Raw genomic sequence first — 23148 nt, forward strand, 5'->3', positions numbered from 1 at the left:
GGTTGCCAAAGGTTACAGTCAGATTGAAGGTTTTGATTACAGGGAGACTTTTGCCCCAGTTGCCAAGCTTGTTACCGTCCGTCTCCTGCTTGCCGTGGCTGCCACCCAACATTGGCATCTTCGTCAGCTTGACGTCAATAACGCGTTTCTCCATGGCGATCTTGAGGAAGAAGTATATATGTCCCTACCTCAGGGTTTCGGACGAAAGGGGGAGACTCGTGTATGCAAGTTGCACAAATCTCTGTACGGGCTCAAACAAGCCTCTCGCCAATGGTTCATAAAATTGTCTACAGCACTCAAACTTGCTGGTTTTCATCAATCTAAGTCGGACTATTCACTCTTCATCCGAACCCGAGGTAGCATCTTCACTGCACTTCTTGTTTATGTTGATGATGTCATCCTCACAGGGAATAGTCTGCAAGACATTGAGGAAGTTACAAATGGTCTCATGAGACAATTTAAGTTGAAGGATCTCAGTGAGTTGAAATATTTCTTGGGTATAGAGATTGCACGTTCTAGCAAGGGAATTGCTATTTCACAACGTAAATATGCCCTTGAAATACTGGAGGATGCAGGCTACCTTGCTGCTAGGTCAGTCAACACTCCTATGGAACAAAATTTATCCCTCAACAAGACTGATGGAGAGTGCATCAGTGATCCTTTTTCTTATCGAAGACTTGTTGGAAGGTTGATATACTTGACACTTACTCGCCCAGACTTAGTGTATGCTGTCCATATTCTTAGCCAATACATGGATAAGCCCCGTACTCCACATCTGGAAGCAGCTTACCGAGTATTGTGGTACATCAAGCAAGCCCCCGGACAAGGTATTTTATTCTCTGCCACTAGTCCGATACAGCTGAATGCTTTTTGCGATGCGGATTGGGCTAGATGTCGAGACACACGTCGTTCCACCACAGGATATTGCATGTTCCTCGGACAATCACTGATCTCTTGGAAAACTAAGAAACAAAACACAGTGTCCCGCTCAAGCGCGGAAGCAGAGTATCGTTCCATGGCTTCGGCATGTTGTGAAATAACTTGGTTAAAGTACATTCTATGTGATCTTGGAATCAAGCATCCACAACCAGCTAGGTTGTATTGTGACAATCAAGCAGCATTACATATAGCGTCAAATCCAGTATTTCACGAACGAACGAAACACATAGAGATTGACTGTCATCTTGTAAGAGAAAAAATTCAGGCCGGTTTACTCAAGACATTTCACATCTCAACCTCGAAGCAACCGGCAGACATTTTCACGAAGGCTGTAGGTGTCCCACAATTTTCCATCTTACTTAGCAAGTTGGGCATAGTCAACATCTATTCCAACTTGAGGGGGAGTATTAAAGAGGAAATTAAGGAGGATGTTAAGGAGGATATTAAGGAGGATATCAAGGAACATGTTAAGGAGGATATCAAGGAGGATATCAAGGAGAATATATTATTGATTCCATTACCTTAAATGCATGCATAAATTAGGCAATGTTTCTAGTTGTTTGCCATTGTTTAGGCTTGACTTAGTGCTTTCTTCTCCTATATATATCACTAACATAGATGTAAATGAACATACAATTTTCTCAACACCATACACAATTCTCTTTCTCTGTTTTCTTTACATAAGAAAACTCTTATGCCGTTTAATTGGTGCATAAAGCCAAACTACATTGATTACATCAACACTTGAATTCCCACCAAAACAACGAAAAATAAAACAGATAATGCACTTTGTTTTGTCAGTACCCAGTTCCTTGTTTAGATTTTAACAAAGTGCTTTGTAAGTTAAAATCCAACACCCCTCAATTACAGTGGACCCTTTTAAGGATAAAATCATTTTGGGCTTAGAATCCAAAGCGGACAATACTTCTATAAGTTGTTTGGGTTTGATCTTAACTTATAAAACACTTTGCTTTCCCTCAACCGTTCGATGAGAATCATTATCTTATCATCAATTACATATCTAAACATCCAAAGTTTACTGATGACTCCAATGGTATAAGCAAGAAACAAGGCTTTTTCTTTAATGCAATATGAACGGTTTACATCTTATTTGAGTGTCAAAATTGGTTAGAGATAGATAAATGCTCTTAATTTGGACAGTCTTTTCAAACAGTACTGAAGAAGGCATTTCGGTCAGTTCCGGATACTTTCTCATTCTTGCCTAGCTGGCTTACGAATGCCACATGACTATGTATAATTGGTGGGGTTATTTTGGTATTATCAATCACCATCTATGTTAAATATAGCACATAAAACGTACATTACATTTCATTCCTTTTTCTCTTTGGCTTTTCAGCCAATTAACAATGAACCAATTTTTCTTTATTCTTTTTATCAGTTCATTGAATGTTTTGATTCAATCTCCAGCTGAAGGCAAAGGAAATCATTTCAACATCGATCTTATTCATCTAGATTCACCGTTATCTCCCCTTTATAATAGTTCTACTACTCAATTTGAACTCTTAAGAAAGGCCGCATCGCGTTCACTTAGACGAGCTACTTTCTTCCACTCATCTATCAATAATAAGAAACTTTCTTCATCACTCACTCTAATTGGAGCAGAATATGTCATGAAGATTTATGTTGGCTCTCCACCGATTGAAGTCCTTGCTATTGCAGACACAGGAAGTAATCTTGTATGGATACAATGCTCTTCTGATCATAATTACAACCGTAGAGACACAAATTTTTTCAACGCATCAAGTTCCTCCACTTATGACACTGTGCTTTACGACACAAAATTTTGCCAAAACCTGCGTGAAAAGAAGAACGGGTACTCAAATCGCTGCGAATACAATCATTCTTATTGGGATGATTCATATACATCGGGAGTCTTGAGTAAGGATACCTTCTACGTAAATTCCACAAACGGTAAATTAATTCCTTTTCCAGAATTAGTGTTTGGATGCGGTAGTGACAACTACTTAGGTTTTCCGGGTCCTCGTATTCAAGGTATTATTGGCCTTGGAGCAGGCTTGTTGTCATTAGTTTCTCAACTGCAAACCGAAATTGAACACAAATTCTCATACTGTTTACTTCCTCGATCATCAACAGCCACTAGTAAGCTTAGATTTGGAACAGGAGCAACAATTTCCGGAACAAGAATTGTTTCAACACGATTTGTACTCCAAAATCCTCCAGAACACTACTACCTTAGTCTGGAAAGTATCAGCGTGAAAAATAGAATAACCAACATAAGCCAAAGCACGAACCAAAATCCAACTAATATCATGATAGATTCTGGAACACCCCTTATAGTGTTGCATTCAAGCATATACAATGATCTCAACTCTATTGTCCAACAAGTTTTTGCTGGCAGTCCAATAGAAAACCCCCTAAAACCATATGAATTGTGCTATAAAACGCACCTATATGATGACCTCCCAGAAATAGTATTTCATTTTCCAAGTGCAAGCCTTCATTTACAACCCAAAAACACATTTGTAAGATTTCGTAATGTCGTTTGTATGGCAATAATCTCAAGTGATTTTCTTTCGATTCTCGGGAGTATGGCGCAATTGAATTTTCAGGTGGAGTTCGACCTCCAGAATAAGCAAGTCTCCTTTGCTGAAGCAGATTGCGCTGCATTTTGAATGATTGTCGGGTACAACAAAATATCAAAGAATTCCCGCCCTCGTGGATGGTACCTGAAAGACCAAAGGTAGACCATAAGATACCACAAGCATTGTCAGAAAAACATTTTTTTTAAAAAATACGGGCCTTGCGATATGAAATGGTGAAAACAAGGGAATTGTGAATTTGAATTATAAAAAGCCGAAGCAAAAAATGTGTTTGTTTATGTTTTTTGCAGAAGAAACAAAGACATTTTAAGCATCACCAATGGAACTCGATCTGAAAGCTCACTTAACAAGCTTTTATGCAACAAAGACAAAGGAGAGATAGTTGGCATCCCCTGCAAACAAATAGCAAAGCATCAGGAGTTGTGAGCAAAGATATTAAACTTTGGAGCTGAGCTGTTGTCATTAGTTTCTCAAATCAAAAGCGAAACTAAAGCAAGAACATGAAAAAAAATACTAATAAGCTTACGTTGGGAGTTGAAGCAAACATAGGACAAGAGCTGTCTCAACTCAAACATTCTCCTAAACACTACTATCTTAGTCTTGAAAATATTAGTGTTAACGACAAGAGAACAAGCACCTTCCAAACTATTGTTAAGGAAGGTGATTCTTGCATGCTAAACTTCAATTGATTTTAAGCCTAATAATTAGGCGATTATGGCATTGCATTACCCATTCAATAATGCAGGTACTATATACTCATAATTGATTCTCTCGGAAAATCTTTTCAAAGCATCCACTGCCCTGAACACATTGCTTTTTTTAAAATCTAGAAACAGGTAGGTTTTGGTTGCGGGATATTGAGCGTTGTTGTAGCCTTGTAGGACATACATCATGTGCTCTTCATTGAGCTAGGTACTTCATTTATTCCCTTGTGTTCAAACCAAGTATCTCAATTCAAATCACCACCAGGTTCACTCCCAACAAAATTTGGAGTCTCAAGGCAGAACCATGTGACTCTTCAAAACCCCACCATTCCCAAATCTCTCTTCGCCACTTATTCTCTGCTCTCTTCATTTATTCAAAACCATACCTAATATAGTTTGTCTCAAGAGTGTCTGCAATCCAAAGTTCATATATTTCTGCATCAAATGATATGGTCCACTCTTTCATTTCCAATCTTTAGCTGGTCCTGCATTGGATTCTATTGAAATATGTAGGGAATATTGTTTGGAGACAAAGCCATGTGAGACTTTATTGACCTGCTACGTCCTAAGGACCCAGCAGCAGATGATTCTCAGCCAATAAATCCAAATTCAACAAGATTTTCCACATTCATCCCTTCCATCTATATAGACACCCATAAACTTGGTTCACTCCCAACAAAATTTCTCACATCTCTACATTAGCATCTTTGCTTTGAACAACAAATACCCACAAAGTTAACTTTTCTTGGATCCTTACTAAAGGGAAACCAAAAGGAAATCATGGGTATTCGTTTTCCTTCAGTTCTTACCAAGCAAATTCTGCGTCGATCTTCAACATCTATGGCTGTGCCCAAAGGATTCTTAGCAGTATATGTGGGGGAAACTGAGAAGAAGAGATTTGTGGTTCCAGTATCCTATCTCAACCAGCCTTCATTCCAGGATATGCTTAGTAAAGCTGAAGAAGAGTTTGGTTTTGATCATCCAATGGGTGGATTGACAATTCCCTGTAGAGAAGACATTTTCATTGGCGTTACTTCGCTAATAAACAGATCATGAAAGCATGAAGATTAATCTCTAGAGACAATTTTGTATAGGAGGGAGTAAATGTAAATGATTTTTTCCCTCTTCGAGCAGACGCGGTTATTTCCATTAAGAAGTTATTTTGTACAATGTTCCACATTGGAAGTAACACTTGTTTTTTCCTCTGACAATGTCAGTTGCTCGCAATTTCTTTTTCCTCTGAATATTTTCGACTGCAAAAAGAATACCACCAAGAAAAGAGAAATGGGCTATCGGCTACCCCGTGTTATTGCTAAGCAGATTCTGAGATGGTCTTCCACATCTATAGATGTACCAAAAGGCTTCCTAGCTATTTATGTAGGGCTAGAGGCTCAAAAGAAAAGGCTTATACGTACAGTCAAAAATTGTTGTGGTGTTCATTTCTAAACGTAATAACAGACAGTTCAAGAATTACCAAAGCAGTCTTTCAAAAAGAGCGAGCTAGTACTGGATTAGAATCATTAGATGATATCTAATCGCTAATACAGTTAAACCAGAAGCTCACACTCCGCGATCAAGATTGAAAATATAAAATGGGTTTCCTGACAATGCCATGTTATACCCACAAGATAATATTCATTCCATTAATTCTTCCTCCACATTTTGCACTTTTCTCCTTTCCCCATATTCTACTAGGCTCTGCAGCTAAAACCTCCATTTTGCTTGTTAATTCTTCCATTTAAAATCAAGCCTTAAATTTTATCATCTCATCTCATTAGCTGAGTTGCTGTAGGATTCTATCCATAAGCTCGAATGATACTACTGAAATACCAGTTGCTTCTTCTGTCTATTATTGTCAATAATTTGAGGTGTTCAACAGTTCTTACCCAGGTTACTTGCATGTGCTTCAATCAAGTATCCTATCTATGGATTCACCACCAAGATTACTTGCATATTGCTTGTTGATTGTGAATCTTGAATAGGTCAGCCATTTGAATAAATCCAGTTGGGTCCCAAATTGCTTGTCCTCTTGGAAGTGTTTGGCCATATTGTGTTCAAACAAGTTTCCTAGCTCAATCACTACCGAGTTTTTTTATTAAGAGTTTGAAGGCAGAACCATGTGATCTTCAGTTGCTTATGTCTCTAAGAAACCTCACATGCCCAAGTCCCTCTGCAATCCAAAGGTCACTTAGCTCTGCATCCACATGGCCCACTGTTTGGTTTCCAATCTTTAGCTGGTCCTGAATTGGCTTCTGTTGAAATTGTAGGGGATAGTGTTTGTCAACCAAATTGACAAGGTGATATTTTTTGGCCCCAGCTTTCTTGTTTTAGTTTGGAAGAAAAAGCCAGCCATGTGATACTGTATCAATCTATGTCCACATGGAATGTCCCAGCAGCATATGATTTTTGGCCACTCAATCCAAATTTAAGAAGATTTACCACATTGAACCATTCATCTATATATACTCCAAAGTACTTGGTTCTCAACCAACATAAGTTTTCACAATCTCTCAATTAATATCTTTTCCTTGAACAACAAACAGTCAAAAATTTATCGTATTGACTTTTTCTCTCAAGAAACCCAAAAGAAATCATGGGTATTCGTTTTCCTATCATTCTGGCTAAGCAAATTTTGAGGCGATCTTCAACATCTATGGATGTACCCAAAGGGTTCTTACCAGTATATGTTGGGGAGACTGAGAAGAAGAGATTTGTGGTACCTGTATCGTATCTCAACCAGCCTTCATTCCAGGAACTGCTAGGTAAAGCTGAAGAAGAGTTTTGTTTTGATCATCCAATGGGTGGTTTGACAATTCCCTGTGGAGAAGACATTTTCATTAGTGTTACTTCCCAGATAAACAGATTATGAAGTCATCAAAACTAAGCTTCGTATACAATTTTGTATAGCAGGAAGTCCATGTAAATATTATTTCTCTTTAAGTAGATGAGCTCTTTCTCTTGACAAAGAATTTTGTATAACGTTCCATATATCAGGAGTAAACCTTGCTTTTCCTCTTAAAATGACTCAGTTTCTTTCTCCTACGCTTAGTCTCGACTAGATTAGACTTGCACCACATTAACTCTGACTTCTATATTTTAACTTAAAACGGGTAAAACCCTCGACTCAAGCTATTTATTCCCTTCATTACAGCATATATCAATCTGGGTAATCATCTTCTACCGATGCTGAATTCATGCTACCTACTTTGTCAATACACAATAAGAACAGCCCACAGTCACTACTCCTTTAACAGAGACATACTGACATTAAATTCCTAGATATAATTGATTATGTCTTATATCTCCCATAATCTCCACTTGTCCCTCAAAATCCAAGGGTTTGGTACAGTTGCATAATCCTTGCAGTATTCTTGTTAGACAAAGGTTCATTCGGAATTGCTTTTTACTACATGCCCCCACTTATCTTTCAATTATGTGAAAAAATAAGCAGAAACAGTAAAAATAAAAGATGCCAATCCAACTTAATTATCTCAAAGACATTAAGCAGCTTAGCCCTTGCAGTTTCCAACTGATTTTGAAATGGTTAACTTCTACACCATAAAGAACTCCTCGTACGCATGTAGAGAACATTGCTATAAATCCTTTATAAAACTCATTAACATATTCATATTGAGCTCTAAACCACTAATTGGATCTACTATTCTCTGTTAAGGGAATCAAAGTCATAATTGCAGTTGTTTTGTCTCAACCACCATTAAATTAGCAACTAATATGAGAAAATGTTGAACGGTGCCTACGAGAGTGATGCAGCACGAAAGGCCCAAGCCTTTCTCTTCCGTTTTGATGGGCGCAAGGCAGGACGCTGATGGCCTTCCTTGGTCGTCAAGTTATTTAGTTATCTATTACGTTTATTATTAGTTTCCTATTTCTATTATGATTCTTATTCTATTTCCTATTATGAACTTTTGCTAGGGTTTGATTTGGTTTGTATGGCAACTATATAAGTGCCTCATATGGTTTACAGAAAAGTAGTTTTGATTGATTAAATAAAAGCTAGAGAATTCTCTCTAACAGTCTATCAACTTGGCATTCTTCGGAATCAACAAGGCATAGAGGCTTTTGTTCTTGGTTATTCTCTAGCGTGAGAATCAACAAGAATAAAGGTTTGTGACATTGGCAAAGTTGTGTTCAATTATACACCCTCCGCGTCATCAGAGAGTTTGCATATTGAAAGCATTGAAGAGTTAGGACTTTTGCAGTAATTTTTGCCGGCTACATGCAAATGAGATTCCATCAAATTCTGCCTCTAGTTCTTTTCTTCTCCGTTTCCCTTACTTACTCGGTTAGGGTTTGCAGCTCCACCATCTATCTTGCCTGTTAGTCCTTACACCAAAAAACATACTTTAGATTAGTTGTCTCAAGACTCTCAACCATGTCCAAAATCCAATAGTCAGTTAGCTTTGCCTCTCTATAAACATTTAGTATCCAACCATCCCTTGACAATCTTCTTTTCTTTAGCCAGTCATTCATTGGTGTGCTTCTAAATTTGTAGGGAAACTTTGTTTGTCAACAAACAGACACAAATTGAGTTTTCAACCACATATTCTCTGTTAGCTAGTTTGGAAGACAGAACCATGTGATAATCATAGACAAAACCATGTGATACTCATATTTTGCCTGTTGAGCATGTCCCAGCAAATGATCCTTCACCACTCAATCCACATTCAAGAAGATAATACCATATACCAGTTCATCTATATATAAGGATACACATAGTTGGTTTACAAACTAAGCCAAGTCTTCGCATTCTCAACTGAAAGCTTTATTCAAACCATCCCCTATCAAAGTTCTTTTCATCTACAAAGATATACCAAGAAAAAGAGATGGGTTTCCGGCTACCTAGTGTTCTTGCTAAGCAGATTCTACGACGGTCTTCCATATCTATAGATGTACCAACAGGCTTCCTAGCTATATATGTTGGGTCAGAGACACAGAAGAAGAGATTTGTGGTTCCAGTATCCTATTTGAAGCATCCTTCATTTCAAGATTTGCTAAGTAAATCTGAAGAAGAGTTTGGTTATGATCATCCAAGGGGTGGTTTGACAATTCCTTGCACAGAAGATACCTTCATGGATGTCACTTCTCGCTTGAGCATATTGTAGAGGCTCTTAAGCTTAACTTCTTGACCAAGACACAATTTTATACAGCAGTAATTGCCATTTTAGAGATGTAGATTTGTAACATAAAAGTATAAACATAAATTAGCAGCTTGTTTTATTTTCCCTCTCAGAATTAAATTTACGCTTCAAATCTATAGTTTCTCTGTCAAAAAAGAAATTGGATTTCAGTCTCCAGAACTAGACTGATTGATCTCAACCTTAAAACTCTGATCCTCTGATTACAATCACAATACAACCTGATTAAGAACCCAATCAACGATATTTCTATTTTGAACCCTCGTATAGCATTCTTTGCAATCCTTATCAAGCACAGACTATGCAAATGGTAATCAATCTATTTAACCCAAGACAAACAAACCAAGACACTGTACGATCAGTAAAGAGAGTGGGAACTCGAAACATACCTTGCAGTCGCTTCCATCGAAGCAAGCTTCACCACTGATATCCATTCCCATGTATCCACCATTAACAACTTTTTACAGGCGGACGAACTATTCATTCTATGATTGGGGCAGTGTAATTGAAGTTTTTTGTGTTTGTTCTTGCGGGCTTGGTTTTCATGAGAATTTGGGCCCAGCGGAGCCCAACTGTTATAGAAACAGCCCAACTTTTTCTAATGGGCCTAACATTAGAGTAATGTAGTACCCAAAACACAAGTTTATCAAATAATCCATTATTTTTACTTTGAAACTACTCAGTTTTCATGAGCTTTTGTAAACCATTTTTGGAATTTCCTTTCTTTTTCTTTTTTTTTTTTTTGCATGACTTATTTCATTTTCAATCAAAGAATTTCAAAATTGATAATTTTCCTATAATGACTATTCTTGACACTATAATTTTGGCATTCCTTCTTTTCTTATTTTTGTGTCCCCAACATCCAAACCAAATTCATCCAAAACATTTTTTTTATCCTCCTCCTTTTCCTTCACCTAATAAGCTTTTCTTCAGCTCCAACCTCCATCTTGTTTGTTATATCCTCCAACTACAAGCATGCTTTAAATTAGTTGTCTCAAGCATGTCTTTAACCACATTGTCACTTAGGTTAGCATCTCTATCAACATTAATGAGCATCATCCAACATGTCCTACATATTGGCTAACTTTACCATTTATGGGGTACACTTGTTTGTCAACAGACACACACAATATGAGTTCAAGCTCATCTCCTTTGTAAACAGATTGGAAAACAAAGCCATGTGAAAAGATATACCCTCTTTTTTGCTATACGTCCTTAGCAGGCCCAACAAGCGATTCTTGGCCACTAAATCCACAATGAAGAAGATAATAATACACCATACACCATAAATTTCATCTATATATATGAACATCTTCACACCCTTTGGCTCATAACCAATTCAAGTCTTCACAACATTTTCCGTTCACAAGTTTTTCTCAAACAACAGAGCATCAAATCTCTGTTTTCCCCTGTTCATATATCACTTTTACAACACATATACCAAGAGAGAATGATGAGAATTCGCTTTCCAAGTGTTCTAGCTAAGCAAATTCTGCGTCGTTCTTCGAAAAATTTAGATGTGCCTAAAGGGTTCCTAGCGGTTTATGTTGGGTTGGAGACCCAGAAGAAGAGATTTGTGGTTCCAGTATCCTATTTGAATGAGCCTTTGTTTCAAGATTTACTGAGTAAAGCTGAAGAAGAGTTTGGATTTGATCCTCCAATGGGTGGTTTGACAATTCCATGTGATGAAGACATTTTCATTGATGCCACTTCTCGTCTGAGCAGATCATAAGAGGGGAGAGGCACTTATATTAACTCCATACAACAATTTTGTATATAGAGAACTGATATTGCAAGTCATAACGTACATTTTTTAAGGTTATTGCCTAACATTGAAGACACACATGTTCCTTCAGTTAATAGAGAGAATTTGACTCGTTAAATGTCTTTCCCACTACCCATGTTTTTATTTTCCTGAGGAACTTGCATAGCAAACATGATGTGAAACAACAGGGCCATCTTCAAGCCCAAGAAATGGGCCTCATGAAAGCAAGACCAGGCCCAATAAGTGTATGCCCAATTGCCCACTACGGCACTACCTATTACCTAAGATGTTGGAGCCAGCATCAAGCCCAAGATAGCCAGGAAAGTAAGGAAACCAAGGTAATGGGCCTCATCAAGCCCAAGAAAAACTCAACAGTCAACTACCCCTGGTACCGCATGCTGCTAGAAAAGCCCAGGAATTTAACGATAAAAGAATATAAGTAATCCAGTGGAGTGCAACATAACAAGAGCAGCGAATCCTAGTCTTCCACGTCATATAAAGTTGCTACTGAAGCTCATTTTCAATTGACGTAATTACCCCCACAATGGAAGAAGAAGAGACATAAAACAATTGTCTCAGTCGACTGTTTCTTCGAACCCTAACTGGGTTTGAGAACAGACCGTGTAATTTAGCAGAAAAAATCTCTTAGAATCAAGACATGGGTTTTCTTAGTAGAATGCTGTGTTAAGGTGTGACAAACAGTTCATCGACAAACAGGGACGGTTTAGATCAGCCTGAGATTAGCGGACTCGCGCCAAAAATACACCGAACCAAGATGGGCAAATCTGACGACAGTGAAAAGAAGGTGACTTTCCATTTCTCAGTTCTTAGTTCAAATTTTGGATGACAACCAATTACCCATGTCACAGGATGACCAAAATTTCGTCTCCCAGAAATTGAATTATATGTCAATGCCAACACTCTGTTTTGAGAATGCGGGACGTAGTGTTGTCTTATTGTGCGTTTGGTCACTACCATTTTTTCCAGAATAATTTGACCTAGACCAAGGTCCTATTTTTATTTCAGGGACACAATTTTGTTTTTGGAGTGCTTTTAGCTCAGCCCAGTCTTTTATAATTTTTTTTTTTGGTTGATTTTTGATCAGGTAATGTAGGTTATTTGTCACTTTAAAAGTTTAATTTGTATCATCACTACGTGAATCCCCTAAATAATATTGCAGAAATTTAGGAGCTTTTTTAGGATGTCAAGACACCATATAGCAATGTGTGAGAGAGCATTTATAGCTGTGGATTACGGAAACTTATGGAGTATTAATGGGTTCTGTTGTAGATTTTGAATAAGAAACTCAAAGATGCGGAGATTAGTGTTCCCATAGTGTATGGTAACATTGCATTTTGGCTTGGCAAGAAGGCAAACGAGTAAGTTTTGAAAGTATTTCTTGATTTATGGCCTTTTGATTTGCTTGCCACTACATGTTTGATCTAATACATGCTTCACTATTAATAGGTATCAATCTCATAAATGGACTGTGTATGTCCGTGGTGCAACAAATGAGGATCTGGGATTGGTTATAAAGCGTGCTGTTTTCCAGCTGCATTCAAGTTTCAACAACCCCACAAGAGTGTTGGAGTCACCTCCCTTTGAGTTGTCCGAATCAGGTTGGGGTGAATTTGAGATTGCCATCACACTGTTTTTCCACAATGATGTTTGTGATAAGCCATTGAACTTGTAAGTTTCTCCCCCTCTTTCTGTTTTAATTTACATTGGAGCTGAAAAGTTTCATTTGATTTTGAATAATCAATATGGCATATTTTACAGGGTTAAGTTACACGGGTGATGTTTGGTAAATTGTATTGAAATCAAGTTTAATGTAAAAGAACTTATACTTGGTTTTTGGCTCCCTTATTTAGAAACACCGACATGGCAATTGAGCTGCAGTGAGTTGGCATCATATTCTGGCTCCAAATTATTGCTACACCGATGTTTGTTAACTCTAATGATAACTTGCTTTTGTGTTTTAATCGTTGGATCAACCAAAGACAAATCATTTGGGAATCATGTGATGGGATGGATTAGCATAGCATTTCTGGCTTTGTAGAATACATATGCAATCTCCATCTCCATCTCATTTACCAAAGGCTTCATTTGTAACCATCGGAAAAATGACTGAAACATCCGAACAAAGCTGATGGTTGTACTTGTTTGCAGATTTCATCATTTGAAGTTGTACCCCGAGGATGAATCTGGTCCAATGTCTATGAAGAAGCCTGTTGTTGTGGAATCCTATGATGAGATTGTATTCCCTGAGCCTTCAGAGGGTTTCTTAGCTCGTGTGCAGAATCATCCAGCTGTAAACATGCCTAGATTGCCTGCTGAATTTACTTTGCCTCCTCCCGGTATTGTTTTTGATGCTCTGTTCATATATTTTGTTTCATGTTCCATACATCCATTTCAATCCTATTTCCTTCAAGCAGAACAATACCATGGTCGGAACTAATATTTATCCCTTATTTTTAATCTTTTTTGCTTAAAGTGCCAGTTGATGATGCAACTAAAAAGAAAAGAGGTGACACAAAATATAATCCCCTCAGCCAGTGGTTCATGAATTTCTCAGAAGCAGACGAACTTCTACAACTTGCAGCTGCTCGTCAACAGGTCAGCTTAATGTTTCAAACGTCCCATTTCATTGCAAATTGGTCCTCTTTTTGAATATTCAAAATGGATAGTAATATGCAGAATTTCAGGCATTCCTATTCGTTTATCCTTGCATGCATGTATTCTGTCTTAGTGGTACGGTTGCTTCACCAAAACCAAGAGGCTATGAGTTCAATTCTTTGAAATGACCTCTATGCTATACGGGGGAAGGCTAAGTACGTCTTGCCTCTTCCCAATCCCACCTCGATTCATGAGTTTTGTGCATGAGTTGTTTGCCTTTACGGCTTTACCATTCTATGTTTTCTAAATTGTTTACCATTTGTAAAAACGAAAAAACTCCCGTGCACAAGGCTCCCGTAGTGGGCAGGGTCAAGGACAGGCAAGATGTACATAGACTTTACTCCCACATAATATGTGGAGATTGTTTCCAAGAATTAAACATGTGACCTCTAAGTTGCAAAAGGTAAATAACTCTCGTGCACAAAACTCCCGTAGTGAATGGTGTCAGGAAAATGCAAGATGTACACAAAACTTACCCGGTTACCCCACATAATATGTGGAAAGATTGTTTACAGGAATCGAACATGTGACCTTTAGATAAACAACTACTTGCACCAAGCTCTTGCAGTAGGCAAGGTCAGGGATAGGTAGGATTTAAGTAGACCTTACCCCACATAATATGTGGATATGATGTTTCCAGGAATTGAATTTGTGACCTTTAGACTGCACCCTCCAACCCTAGCACTAGGCCATATTTATCATTTGTATAAAAAAAAATATGGTATGACTGTAAAGCCAAATTCTGATTATTAATTCGCAATTTCAGGTGCAAGCTCATATTGCTAAGCTCAAACGACAGATAAGTCTGATAGATGGGCAGCAGCAACAATTGAAATCTTCCTCTGACCAGTGAATGTATATTATCAAGAGTTTTTCTGAACCTTCAAAGTGGTTTTGCGGCAGAATCATTTGATGGCATAAAAATGTAATAACAATACGTAGTTTGTTGACTCAAAAGAATTATGTCCTCTCTTTTTTTTTCTCCTTATAAGTTATTTGTTGTTCTAGCAAGTTGTCTTCATCAGAAAATTTTAGATGCATTTCACAACTTTTCTGATTCGATCTTTATATGCTGAGTATTTGATCTATTGAGTTCTGTAACTTTGATTTTCTGAGGAATTTGGGGGGCAAGAGTAACACAGCCTTCATCTGCCAAAGAAAAGCTAAGTTGCTGTCAACTAAATTGAAAAAGGCCCTTCTTTTTCTTGGCTCCCGCGAGTACAATATTCTTGGTGACGAATTGTTGTGAGCCTTTCTGGTCCTATTTTGTTCCAAAGTAATCTCATTCACAGAGCATGGAGAGGTTATCTCTAGGACGGTAGCGTCCTAAGCTCAGTCATAAACCAGGATTTTCCCATTGCTGTTAAAGTTGCAGATGAATTAGCTGATGGATTTAGTTGGTTTATGCATTTGTGGAGATAATGGTGCCGGGTATCTCAAATGACAATCTCGCAGAATGGCCAAAATTTTGTTCTCTCTTGTAGTAAATCTTTCAGGCATTTGTGCAAGCCTTGGCTCGTAATCAACATGGAAATTCAGGATGTCCAGAATGGAGCATTGTCAGTCTAATGAAATATCATGTACATATTTGTCTACCATGTTGCTTTTGCATGGTTTCCACTGTTCTCATGTACATTATCAATTCAGGTCAAATGACAAGAACCAGCAGTGAATGGGTGTTACTTAAATCTTTAACTGATGCAGAGCCTCTGATGGAAATGATACAATCAGCAGCTAATGGATGTTTAGCAATGTTGACTATATGCCAGCAAAGAGAACCTTAAAACTGATTAACTATAAGCCAAACACAAATTAAATCTCGACTTCCGTCGTGAAAATGCCACAAAGCCTGACCAATTGAGGACAGAAAATAATCCAAAGAGGGGGAAGTAAGATAAAATCATCTCCAAATTCTCTCCAATAAAAGCTAGGAAATTAAAACTAAAACTCTGTCCTCTCGGCCATAGGGAAAGAAGGAAGCAATCTTAGAGAATTGAGTCAACTCCCGGAAAAAATTTCTGACATGACAGTGCACAATAGTTTACAGAAGCTCTATGCCAAGATAAAACTTCACAAAGTTCGTCTTGATGCATTATTCTATATCCCTCACACCCCTTCATTTTCATTTTTACACAATCCTTCAGTGGCGATCCTTGGCTTCGGCTTTCTTCTGAGACTTTGCCTTTGCCTGAAGGGGGCAAGAACAAACAAACATAAAGGAATTATCGGCAAAGTAGAGTAGTGTATGTTTGGACGAAAAATTATTCATAGAAATGCTCAACATCAATCATAGAAGTGATGAAGATATCATATTAAAAGCATGCCATGCAACAGTGGTTACTTCTTTCTTTATTTCCTTGAGAACAAAGGAAGGTAAAGAGAAGAGAATTTGAATGAGGGCATTGCATGATGGTTGACAATACATGAGCTAGAGTCACGGATAAGTTACAAGTTACAACGAACAGCACAGCGCCAAAGAAGCAGAATGAGGACTCAAATAAATGAAAACATTTTCAGCGCAATCCTTTTTGGTGCTTGACAGTACAATCCACTAGAAAAATGCTTCTAACGGGGAGATTTGTGTAATAAAAAAGTTATGAAATACATTTTAAAGCACTTCTCAAGATATCTATGTTGTTGTTTTCATTTAAATCCATATAATAACACGGAAGATGCAACTGAGATAGTCTTCTTGGTTAAAACTTAAAATCTCTGACCTTATCAATCTGTGGGTACGTCACAATTTCTTATATTTGCAACTTGCAAGTTCAAAATTCTAAAGTTCTATGACCCTTTCATCAACTACGAAATTCAATATGAGGCAAAATAGCAGGTACAACCTAAATCTCACACTTTGGCATGCAAGTAATCGACTAAAATTGCACCAATAATAACTTGTCAATGGAGAAAATTAAGAAAGGTGAAACAGACCATATTTCTCAAAAAAGAATATTGGAAAATGAAAATCTATAGAAGAACAGCACTCAGGAGGTGCCAAGAAACAAACAAGGTCAAATAAGTTACTAGAACTAATGAAAACATGGTTCCAAGGGCCAACAACAATTTGGCATGCCTCAACAAGATTACAAAAAAAAAACCCACTAATAACAGCTTTTGTACATAACAAAATAAAGTTGGACAAAATACTGAAAACAAGTATCAAATTATCAATGGTCATCAGAACTCAACAGAATAAGTTGTAACATTAGCCAATTCAAATGAATAAGATCCATCATAACTTATCAATTGGTTAACAGATTAGGGAATTCCAGTATGATCTTTCCTCATGAAATAACTCTCATTCATGAAATTATAATTACAAATAAACAGAGCCTCTTCATCAGTTCATCAAATGCAAATAAAATTGACGTTAAATTGGTTCAGCAACAACATATTCTTTCTAAATCTAAATATCCACCCAACATCTAGATATATCAACACTATTTCTCTGCCCAGTTCACATTATTCAGGCGCAAGCCCCAAACAAATAATCATACAATTTGCTAGCATCCTACGAGCCAAAATTAAAACCAAAAGAACACAAAAACGTTGCTATTAGCAAAAAATCAAGAACCCAGAGAGTATTATCCCAATGCCAAAACCTAGGAGATCCATCCAGACATACTAACACAACATTGATTTATGAATGCATTGTAAATAAAATGAAATTGCCTCACAAAGGGACATACAATACAAAAAAAAAGTCTAAGCAAGAAGCAATCGGTGAGAGTTTGTATGTACCTTGAGGTACTTGAGCTTGAGACTCCCATAAACGACTCCGACAGAGAATGCAGAAACTCGAGCCACCTATTTCATCCAAAACCCACAATCAAACACTAATCTGCAAGAAGAGATTTTCTAGAGAATCAAACAAGAAGGACAAGAGATTTACCAAAGCGAGAGTGCTAGTGCCGGAGTAGGGTCCAGGAGGCGGCGCCATCAGAGAGAGTTCTTTGAGATGTGAGAGTGATGACGAAGACGGAGAAGCAGGAGAAAAAGAAGAGCACTATGCGACTGAGTCGGATAACAGAAGATGTCCAGTATTAGACGTCCGATTACGATTAGTGCCATGAACCAACGGCTACAAAACGATGTCAGTTTAGCATTTTCTTTCTTTTATTGCCGTTTATTGGTGAAAATAAATAAAATTAGGGCAATGTAATTTTTTTCCAAAATGATATCTATCCATAATTGTCCATAATCTAGATGGCATGCTAATTGTAAATGGTCACCGTACCTTTCTCCATGCTACCTAGTTATGGTTCCTACATTTTTTCCATGCCACCTAGTTATGGATGCATAAATTATGGACATATAATGCTTCCGAAATTTTTTATTGTGTTAAATGTGCGATTTTACTTATAAGCACTCATTTTTTTGGGAAATTAGAGATAAGTTCCTCACATTTTGTTTCAATAAGGACAATTAAGTAAGTTTTATTCCATAAAGTCTATAAAAGTTAAAACAATATTCCATAAATGACAAAAAATTACAAACATTTGTTTTATTAACAGAAATATCATCATCTTCTCATCTTCCCCATTTGACACCCAGATCGAAGCTTACTCCTTCGGCTACTATTCCGACCAGCCAATGGGTGGGAACGGTGCGCTTAGGTTTGGGTTACATTCCTGTGTTGATGGCTTGCGGTGGTGTTGTCTCCAACGGCCGAATCGATCAATTTTCTTTACGAGTGGTCGAAGCCTCAAAGTTAAATTCCAGTGGAATCAGTAAATGATGGCAACAAATGATGGCTGAGGGTTGGTCGTGGTGCTTCAGTGCTTCCTTTTGGTGGTACGTCGATGGCCTTGATCGGTGGTCAGACGACAACAGTCCACTGTACCATGAGATCTGCTAATATGTTATCTATTTCGAACTGACGATATATCATTTGCTTTCATACGTATTTGTTATCTGTTTCTAATATATATTATTTATTTCTTGTAGATATCTTATTTTTACAGTAAAGAAGGGAAATTGTGTGTGGTAAATGTGGGAAGTGAGGAAACCATGATAGGATACCAAACAGAACAACTGTTGGGCCTCATGGTCTCAATTATTCTGGAGTTGAGGCCTTATTTATTAGACGGGCCGGGCCGAAGAATATTGTTCATGTATGTTTATTTATTTGATTAGGTCAAACATAAAATTTTAACACTAGTTCAACTGAAAATTTTTGTGTGGCTGTGGTTGTGAGAGTATATCCATTCTTGTCTTATTCACATTCCTTGCCATCCCTATATTTGTTAGCCCTTTCTCTTGGCAAGTGAGAACTTAGGGTTCACTTTCAAGTTCAAAGATAAATACCATAAAAAAGAGGGGTCATGGATGTGACTTTCATCTTATTAACACACCCATTTGTGATAGTGACAACTTATTAACTAATACTTGGTCTTGGAGTCGAGCCTTCCTTCTCCAACAAATTTGGAACAAGGTAGCTCTAAGAATTATGTTCCCAGGCTCAATTACTAAGTTTTCGGTAATGATCGGATCCAGTAATTGATATATAGTTAAGAGTGGAGATTTGCGGGTTTAACATAAGCTTGGACATTAAAAAAAACATCCTTTTAGCATCTCCCATTGGAACCAATACATTTTAACACTCCTCTATTGCGCTATTTAGGGTGCTAAAATATGGTTTTAGCACCTCTCTTTGGAAAGCAACTCCAAGTAAAGTACTAAATGAGATGTATATGGCTTTAACTACTAAAATAGTATTCCAAACTTAGAAAATCTACACTCTAAGGAGAGTACTAAATGGGGTGCTAAAATAGTACTTATCGAGATGGGGTGCTGAATTTAACACTTATTGAGAGAATCCGAAGGATGTTTAGGGTGTAGATGTACAATTGGATTTTTATTATAAATAGATTTGGGCCAAAATTTTGTAGCACATCCTATTGATATTAATGAATTTGAGTACTCTCTTATTGTACTCTTTGAGGTGATAACATAAAGTTTTTAACACCCTATTTTAGGTATCTCCCCCATAATTGCTCCAACAAAGAGAGGATGTTGAATTGATAGTGAACGAGTCAAAGTAAAAGAGAAAGGGGTCGTTAATCCTAAATCACATGAGACAAGTAAAGCCAAGAAAGATAGAATCTAATCCTATGATATTATTGGGATATGTATTACCAAACGCGACTTTAGACCGAAAAAAAAACACCGAAATATTAATAAAGTTAGGGGAAAAGAAAAAAAAAACCCTACTTCCTACTTCCTAGACTCCTAGTTGCTCCACTAGCAGTCCACTGTCTTCAAGTCTTCACTAGATATGCATCTCTTTCTTTGTACCGGCCCCAACGTCTAAACTTTGTCCAAGCTTTGAGCCCTCAACCACCTCATCGATGGCAGCCACCGCCTCCACCACCAACGCCAAGCCCTCTTCGATTTCCTCATCTCGTACGAATTCATCTGTAAAGCCTTGCCCTCGGATAACCCATCTTTCAATCCCCCCCAAAACCCTCTCTAAACCCTCATGTTTCCCTCAGAAGCACTTTGTTTCCCATGCCCACCGAAATTCCTTCGCTATTCACTCCAAAAACCCCATCTCTGACCTTGTATTGACAAAGAACAATGACCCAGATGGCTTTTTTAGCTTTAGTGATGATGACGATAAGCCCCGGGAAGAGTGCGGCGTTGTGGGTATTTATGGGGACCCTGAGGCGTCGAGGTTGTGCTATTTGGCTCTTCATGCTCTGCAACATCGTGGCCAAGAAGGTGCTGGTATTGTTTCTGTTAGTGACAATGTTCTTCATTCAATAACTGGTGTTGGGTTGGTCTCTGATGTGTTTAGTCAATCGAAATTGGGTCAATTACCTGGTGATATGGCAATTGGGCATGTTAGGTATTCGACTGCTGGTGCGTCGATGCTTAAAAATGTCCAGCCCTTTGTTGCTGGGTATAGGTTTGGGTCTGTTGGGGTTGCACACAATGGGAATTTGGTTAATTATAAGACATTGAGAGCCATGCTTGAAGATAATGGGTCAATTTTTAATACTAGCTCTGATACTGAGGTTGTTTTGCATTTGATTGCAATATCAAAGGTGAGACCTTTCTTCTTGAGGATTGTTGATGCTTGTGAGAAGCTTGAGGGGGCTTATTCTATGGTGTTTGCAACAGAAGATAAGTTGGTTGCTGTTCGCGACCCATATGGGTTTAGGCCTTTGGTGATGGGGAGAAGGAGCAATGGTGCTGTTGTGTTTGCATCTGAGACTTGTGCACTTGATTTGATTGAAGCTACATACGAGAGAGAGGTTTTTCCCGGGGAGGTTGTGGTGGTGGACAAGGATGGTGTTCGGTCTCTTTGCCTAATGCCCCACCCTGAGCCGAAGCAGTGTATTTTTGAGCATATTTACTTTTCGTTGCCGAACTCCATTGTCTTTGGAAGGTCTGTTTATGAGTCACGTCATGCATTTGGTGAAATATTAGCCACAGAGGCTCCTGTTGATTGTGACGTCGTGATTGCTGTGCCAGATTCTGGGGTGGTGGCTGCTCTTGGTTATGCTGCGAAAGCAGGGGTGGCATTTCAACAAGGATTGATAAGGTCACACTATGTTGGAAGGACCTTCATTGAGCCCTCACAGAAGATTAGGGACTTTGGGGTCAAACTTAAGCTCTCTCCGGTGCGGGGAGTATTGGAGGGGAAGAGGGTGGTTGTTGTGGATGATTCAATTGTGAGGGGAACTACCTCTTCAAAGATTGTTAGGTTGATCAAGGAAGCCGGGGCTAAGGAGGTTCATATGAGGATTGCAAGTCCACCGATGATTGCTTCTTGTTATTATGGAGTGGACACCCCTAGTTCAGAGGAGTTAATATCAAACAGAATGAGTGTGGAGGAGATTAGAGAGTATATTGGTAGTGATTCACTTGCATTTCTTCCAATGGATAGCTTGAAAAAGTTGTTGGGCGAGGATTACCCGAGCTTTTGTTATGCATGTTTCACTGGGAAGTACCCTGTTCTGCCTAAGGAGGATAAAGTGAAACGAGTTGGTGATTTCGTGGATGATGGCTTGAACGGAAGCGTTGAATTCATTGATGGTGGTTGGGTTCAAGGGCCTCCTCGTCAGCAGAGTGATTCAGAAGGTGAAGTTCAGAAGTTATCATTCTTGTAATGATTTCTTTGCTTGCAGTGACTTCAATGAAGATGAGAACAGGATACACATATGGCGAGGGACAAGCGATTTAGCTTCATGAATGAATACTTACTTATCAGTATCTCTGCATAACTTAAGCTTCAAACTTTAGAGCTTACACAATTTTGTTTCAACCTTAATTTTGGAAAAGTTACATGGTAAGAACTCAAAATTTATTTTTTTTCCCTTTTCTTTTCATTGTGATAGACAAATTAGCTATGAATTTTTGAAAGTTTCTTCTATGGCGTGGTTTGTTGAATAGTTATTTTATGGTTATGTGTTTACAAGCCAATTTTCAAAAGAGTGATTCAATTTGATGTAATATAATATTCTGAAGATGCAGTTGCAGTTGCAGTGTTTGTGCATTTTACAAAAGAAGAGTTCGACCCAGTGCTTTATTTCTGACTCCTAGTTGATCCTGATCCTGATCCTGATTCGATTGATTTTCCCCAATAACCAAGTACTTTATTCTGCATATTTGATTCCATCCATAAATCTCTTTTCTTCCCTATGAGTTCTCTTTTCTTCAGGCTACTTGTTGGCTAATTTGGAAAGGACGTTATTCTCGGATATTTCAAGAGAGAATGTTCGATTGCAGTATTTTTGGATGGTTGGCATACAGCGCTTAAGCATTGGTCAAGTGGAATTTGTTCCAATTTTTTGATAGTCTGAACTTCTCCATTTTGTAATTCTGCTTTGGTTTGCACCCCTTGGTGCCTGGTTTATAAAAATTTTCTATTCAAAAAAAGAAATGGAAAAAGAATTATACTTTACGTTCGTTATGAATGGATGAGATTCCATTGATACAGAGCTAATTTCAAGAGACTTAGTGGAGGTTGAGGGTCCCATTGGCGTGCAATTATGTGTTGGGCGGCGCACTAACCCGAAACTTCAATTGGTCTAGCATTAGAGCTGTACATCCTGGATCAAGGTGTACGACTACATTAATTTTTATTTTTATTTTTTAATATAAGGAAGAAGATGAGAGGGTTTGAACTCGATACCTTGAGATATCACACAAATGAATGACGTCTGAGCTACATCTTTTGAGATAAGTATAGTTGTTGCAGCTCTAGAGACAGTTCGATAAGTTGGGTTTTTGTTTGATATTTTAGATTATTGAGACATCTAAGGCAAGGGATAGAGGACTAAAGATTTAAGTGCCCTAAATCCTAAAGACAATTGTCG

At 38.0% G+C, this 23148-nt stretch overlaps 6 protein-coding genes and 1 long non-coding RNA gene across 8 annotated transcripts; 6 read left to right on the top strand and 1 right to left on the bottom strand.

Annotated features, from left to right (window-relative positions):
* Positions 1 to 3685: 3685 nt before the first annotated feature.
* LOC120003132 lies at positions 3686 to 9904 on the bottom strand. The gene is made up of 2 exons (XR_005469277.1): positions 9771 to 9904; positions 3686 to 3913 (listed from the first exon to the last, which is right to left on the bottom strand). It is a non-coding gene; the product is annotated as an uncharacterized LOC120003132 (long non-coding RNA).
* LOC120003130 (auxin-responsive protein SAUR21-like) lies at positions 4552 to 5928 on the top strand. The gene has a single exon (XM_038852045.1). It carries the CDS (start codon positions 5006 to 5008, stop codon positions 5279 to 5281), a length of 276 nt encoding a protein of 91 aa, XP_038707973.1. The 5' UTR covers positions 4552 to 5005; the 3' UTR covers positions 5282 to 5928.
* Positions 6045 to 7226, top strand: LOC120003131 (auxin-responsive protein SAUR23-like). The gene has a single exon (XM_038852046.1). The coding sequence runs from the start codon at positions 6819 to 6821 to the stop codon at positions 7092 to 7094; it is 276 nt and encodes a 91-aa protein (XP_038707974.1). The 5' UTR covers positions 6045 to 6818; the 3' UTR covers positions 7095 to 7226.
* Positions 8815 to 9382, top strand: LOC120003129 (auxin-responsive protein SAUR21-like). Its single transcript, XM_038852044.1, has one exon. The coding sequence runs from the start codon at positions 9070 to 9072 to the stop codon at positions 9346 to 9348; it is 279 nt and encodes a 92-aa protein (XP_038707972.1). The 5' UTR covers positions 8815 to 9069; the 3' UTR covers positions 9349 to 9382.
* An 874-nt stretch (positions 9905 to 10778) lies between the features above and the next one.
* Positions 10779 to 11213, top strand: LOC120003128 (auxin-responsive protein SAUR21-like). Its single transcript, XM_038852043.1, has one exon. The coding sequence runs from the start codon at positions 10832 to 10834 to the stop codon at positions 11111 to 11113; it is 282 nt and encodes a 93-aa protein (XP_038707971.1). The 5' UTR covers positions 10779 to 10831; the 3' UTR covers positions 11114 to 11213.
* A 527-nt stretch (positions 11214 to 11740) lies between these two features.
* On the top strand, positions 11741 to 14923 carry LOC120001398 (transcription initiation factor TFIID subunit 14b-like). Of its 2 annotated transcripts, none has more exons than XM_038849710.1 (6): positions 11741 to 11951; positions 12437 to 12525; positions 12614 to 12835; positions 13316 to 13503; positions 13647 to 13762; positions 14589 to 14923. In XM_038849710.1, the coding sequence occupies exons 1-6, from the start codon at positions 11922 to 11924 to the stop codon at positions 14673 to 14675; spliced, it is 732 nt and encodes a 243-aa protein (XP_038705638.1). In that variant the 5' UTR covers positions 11741 to 11921; the 3' UTR covers positions 14676 to 14923. The 2 variants fall into 2 exon arrangements, with proteins under 2 accessions (XP_038705638.1, XP_038705636.1); XM_038849708.1 differs by having other exon boundaries at positions 11742 to 11951; positions 13641 to 13762.
* Positions 14924 to 20051: 5128 nt separating this feature from the next.
* Positions 20052 to 22495, top strand: LOC120001338 (amidophosphoribosyltransferase, chloroplastic-like). Its single transcript, XM_038849608.1, has one exon. The coding sequence runs from the start codon at positions 20173 to 20175 to the stop codon at positions 21937 to 21939; it is 1767 nt and encodes a 588-aa protein (XP_038705536.1). The 5' UTR covers positions 20052 to 20172; the 3' UTR covers positions 21940 to 22495.
* Positions 22496 to 23148: the final 653 nt, after the last annotated feature.

The sequence above is a fragment of the Tripterygium wilfordii genome, chromosome 7 (assembly GCF_013401445.1).
Source record: "Tripterygium wilfordii isolate XIE 37 chromosome 7, ASM1340144v1, whole genome shotgun sequence".
NCBI classification, from domain to species: Eukaryota; Viridiplantae; Streptophyta; class Magnoliopsida; order Celastrales; family Celastraceae; genus Tripterygium; species Tripterygium wilfordii.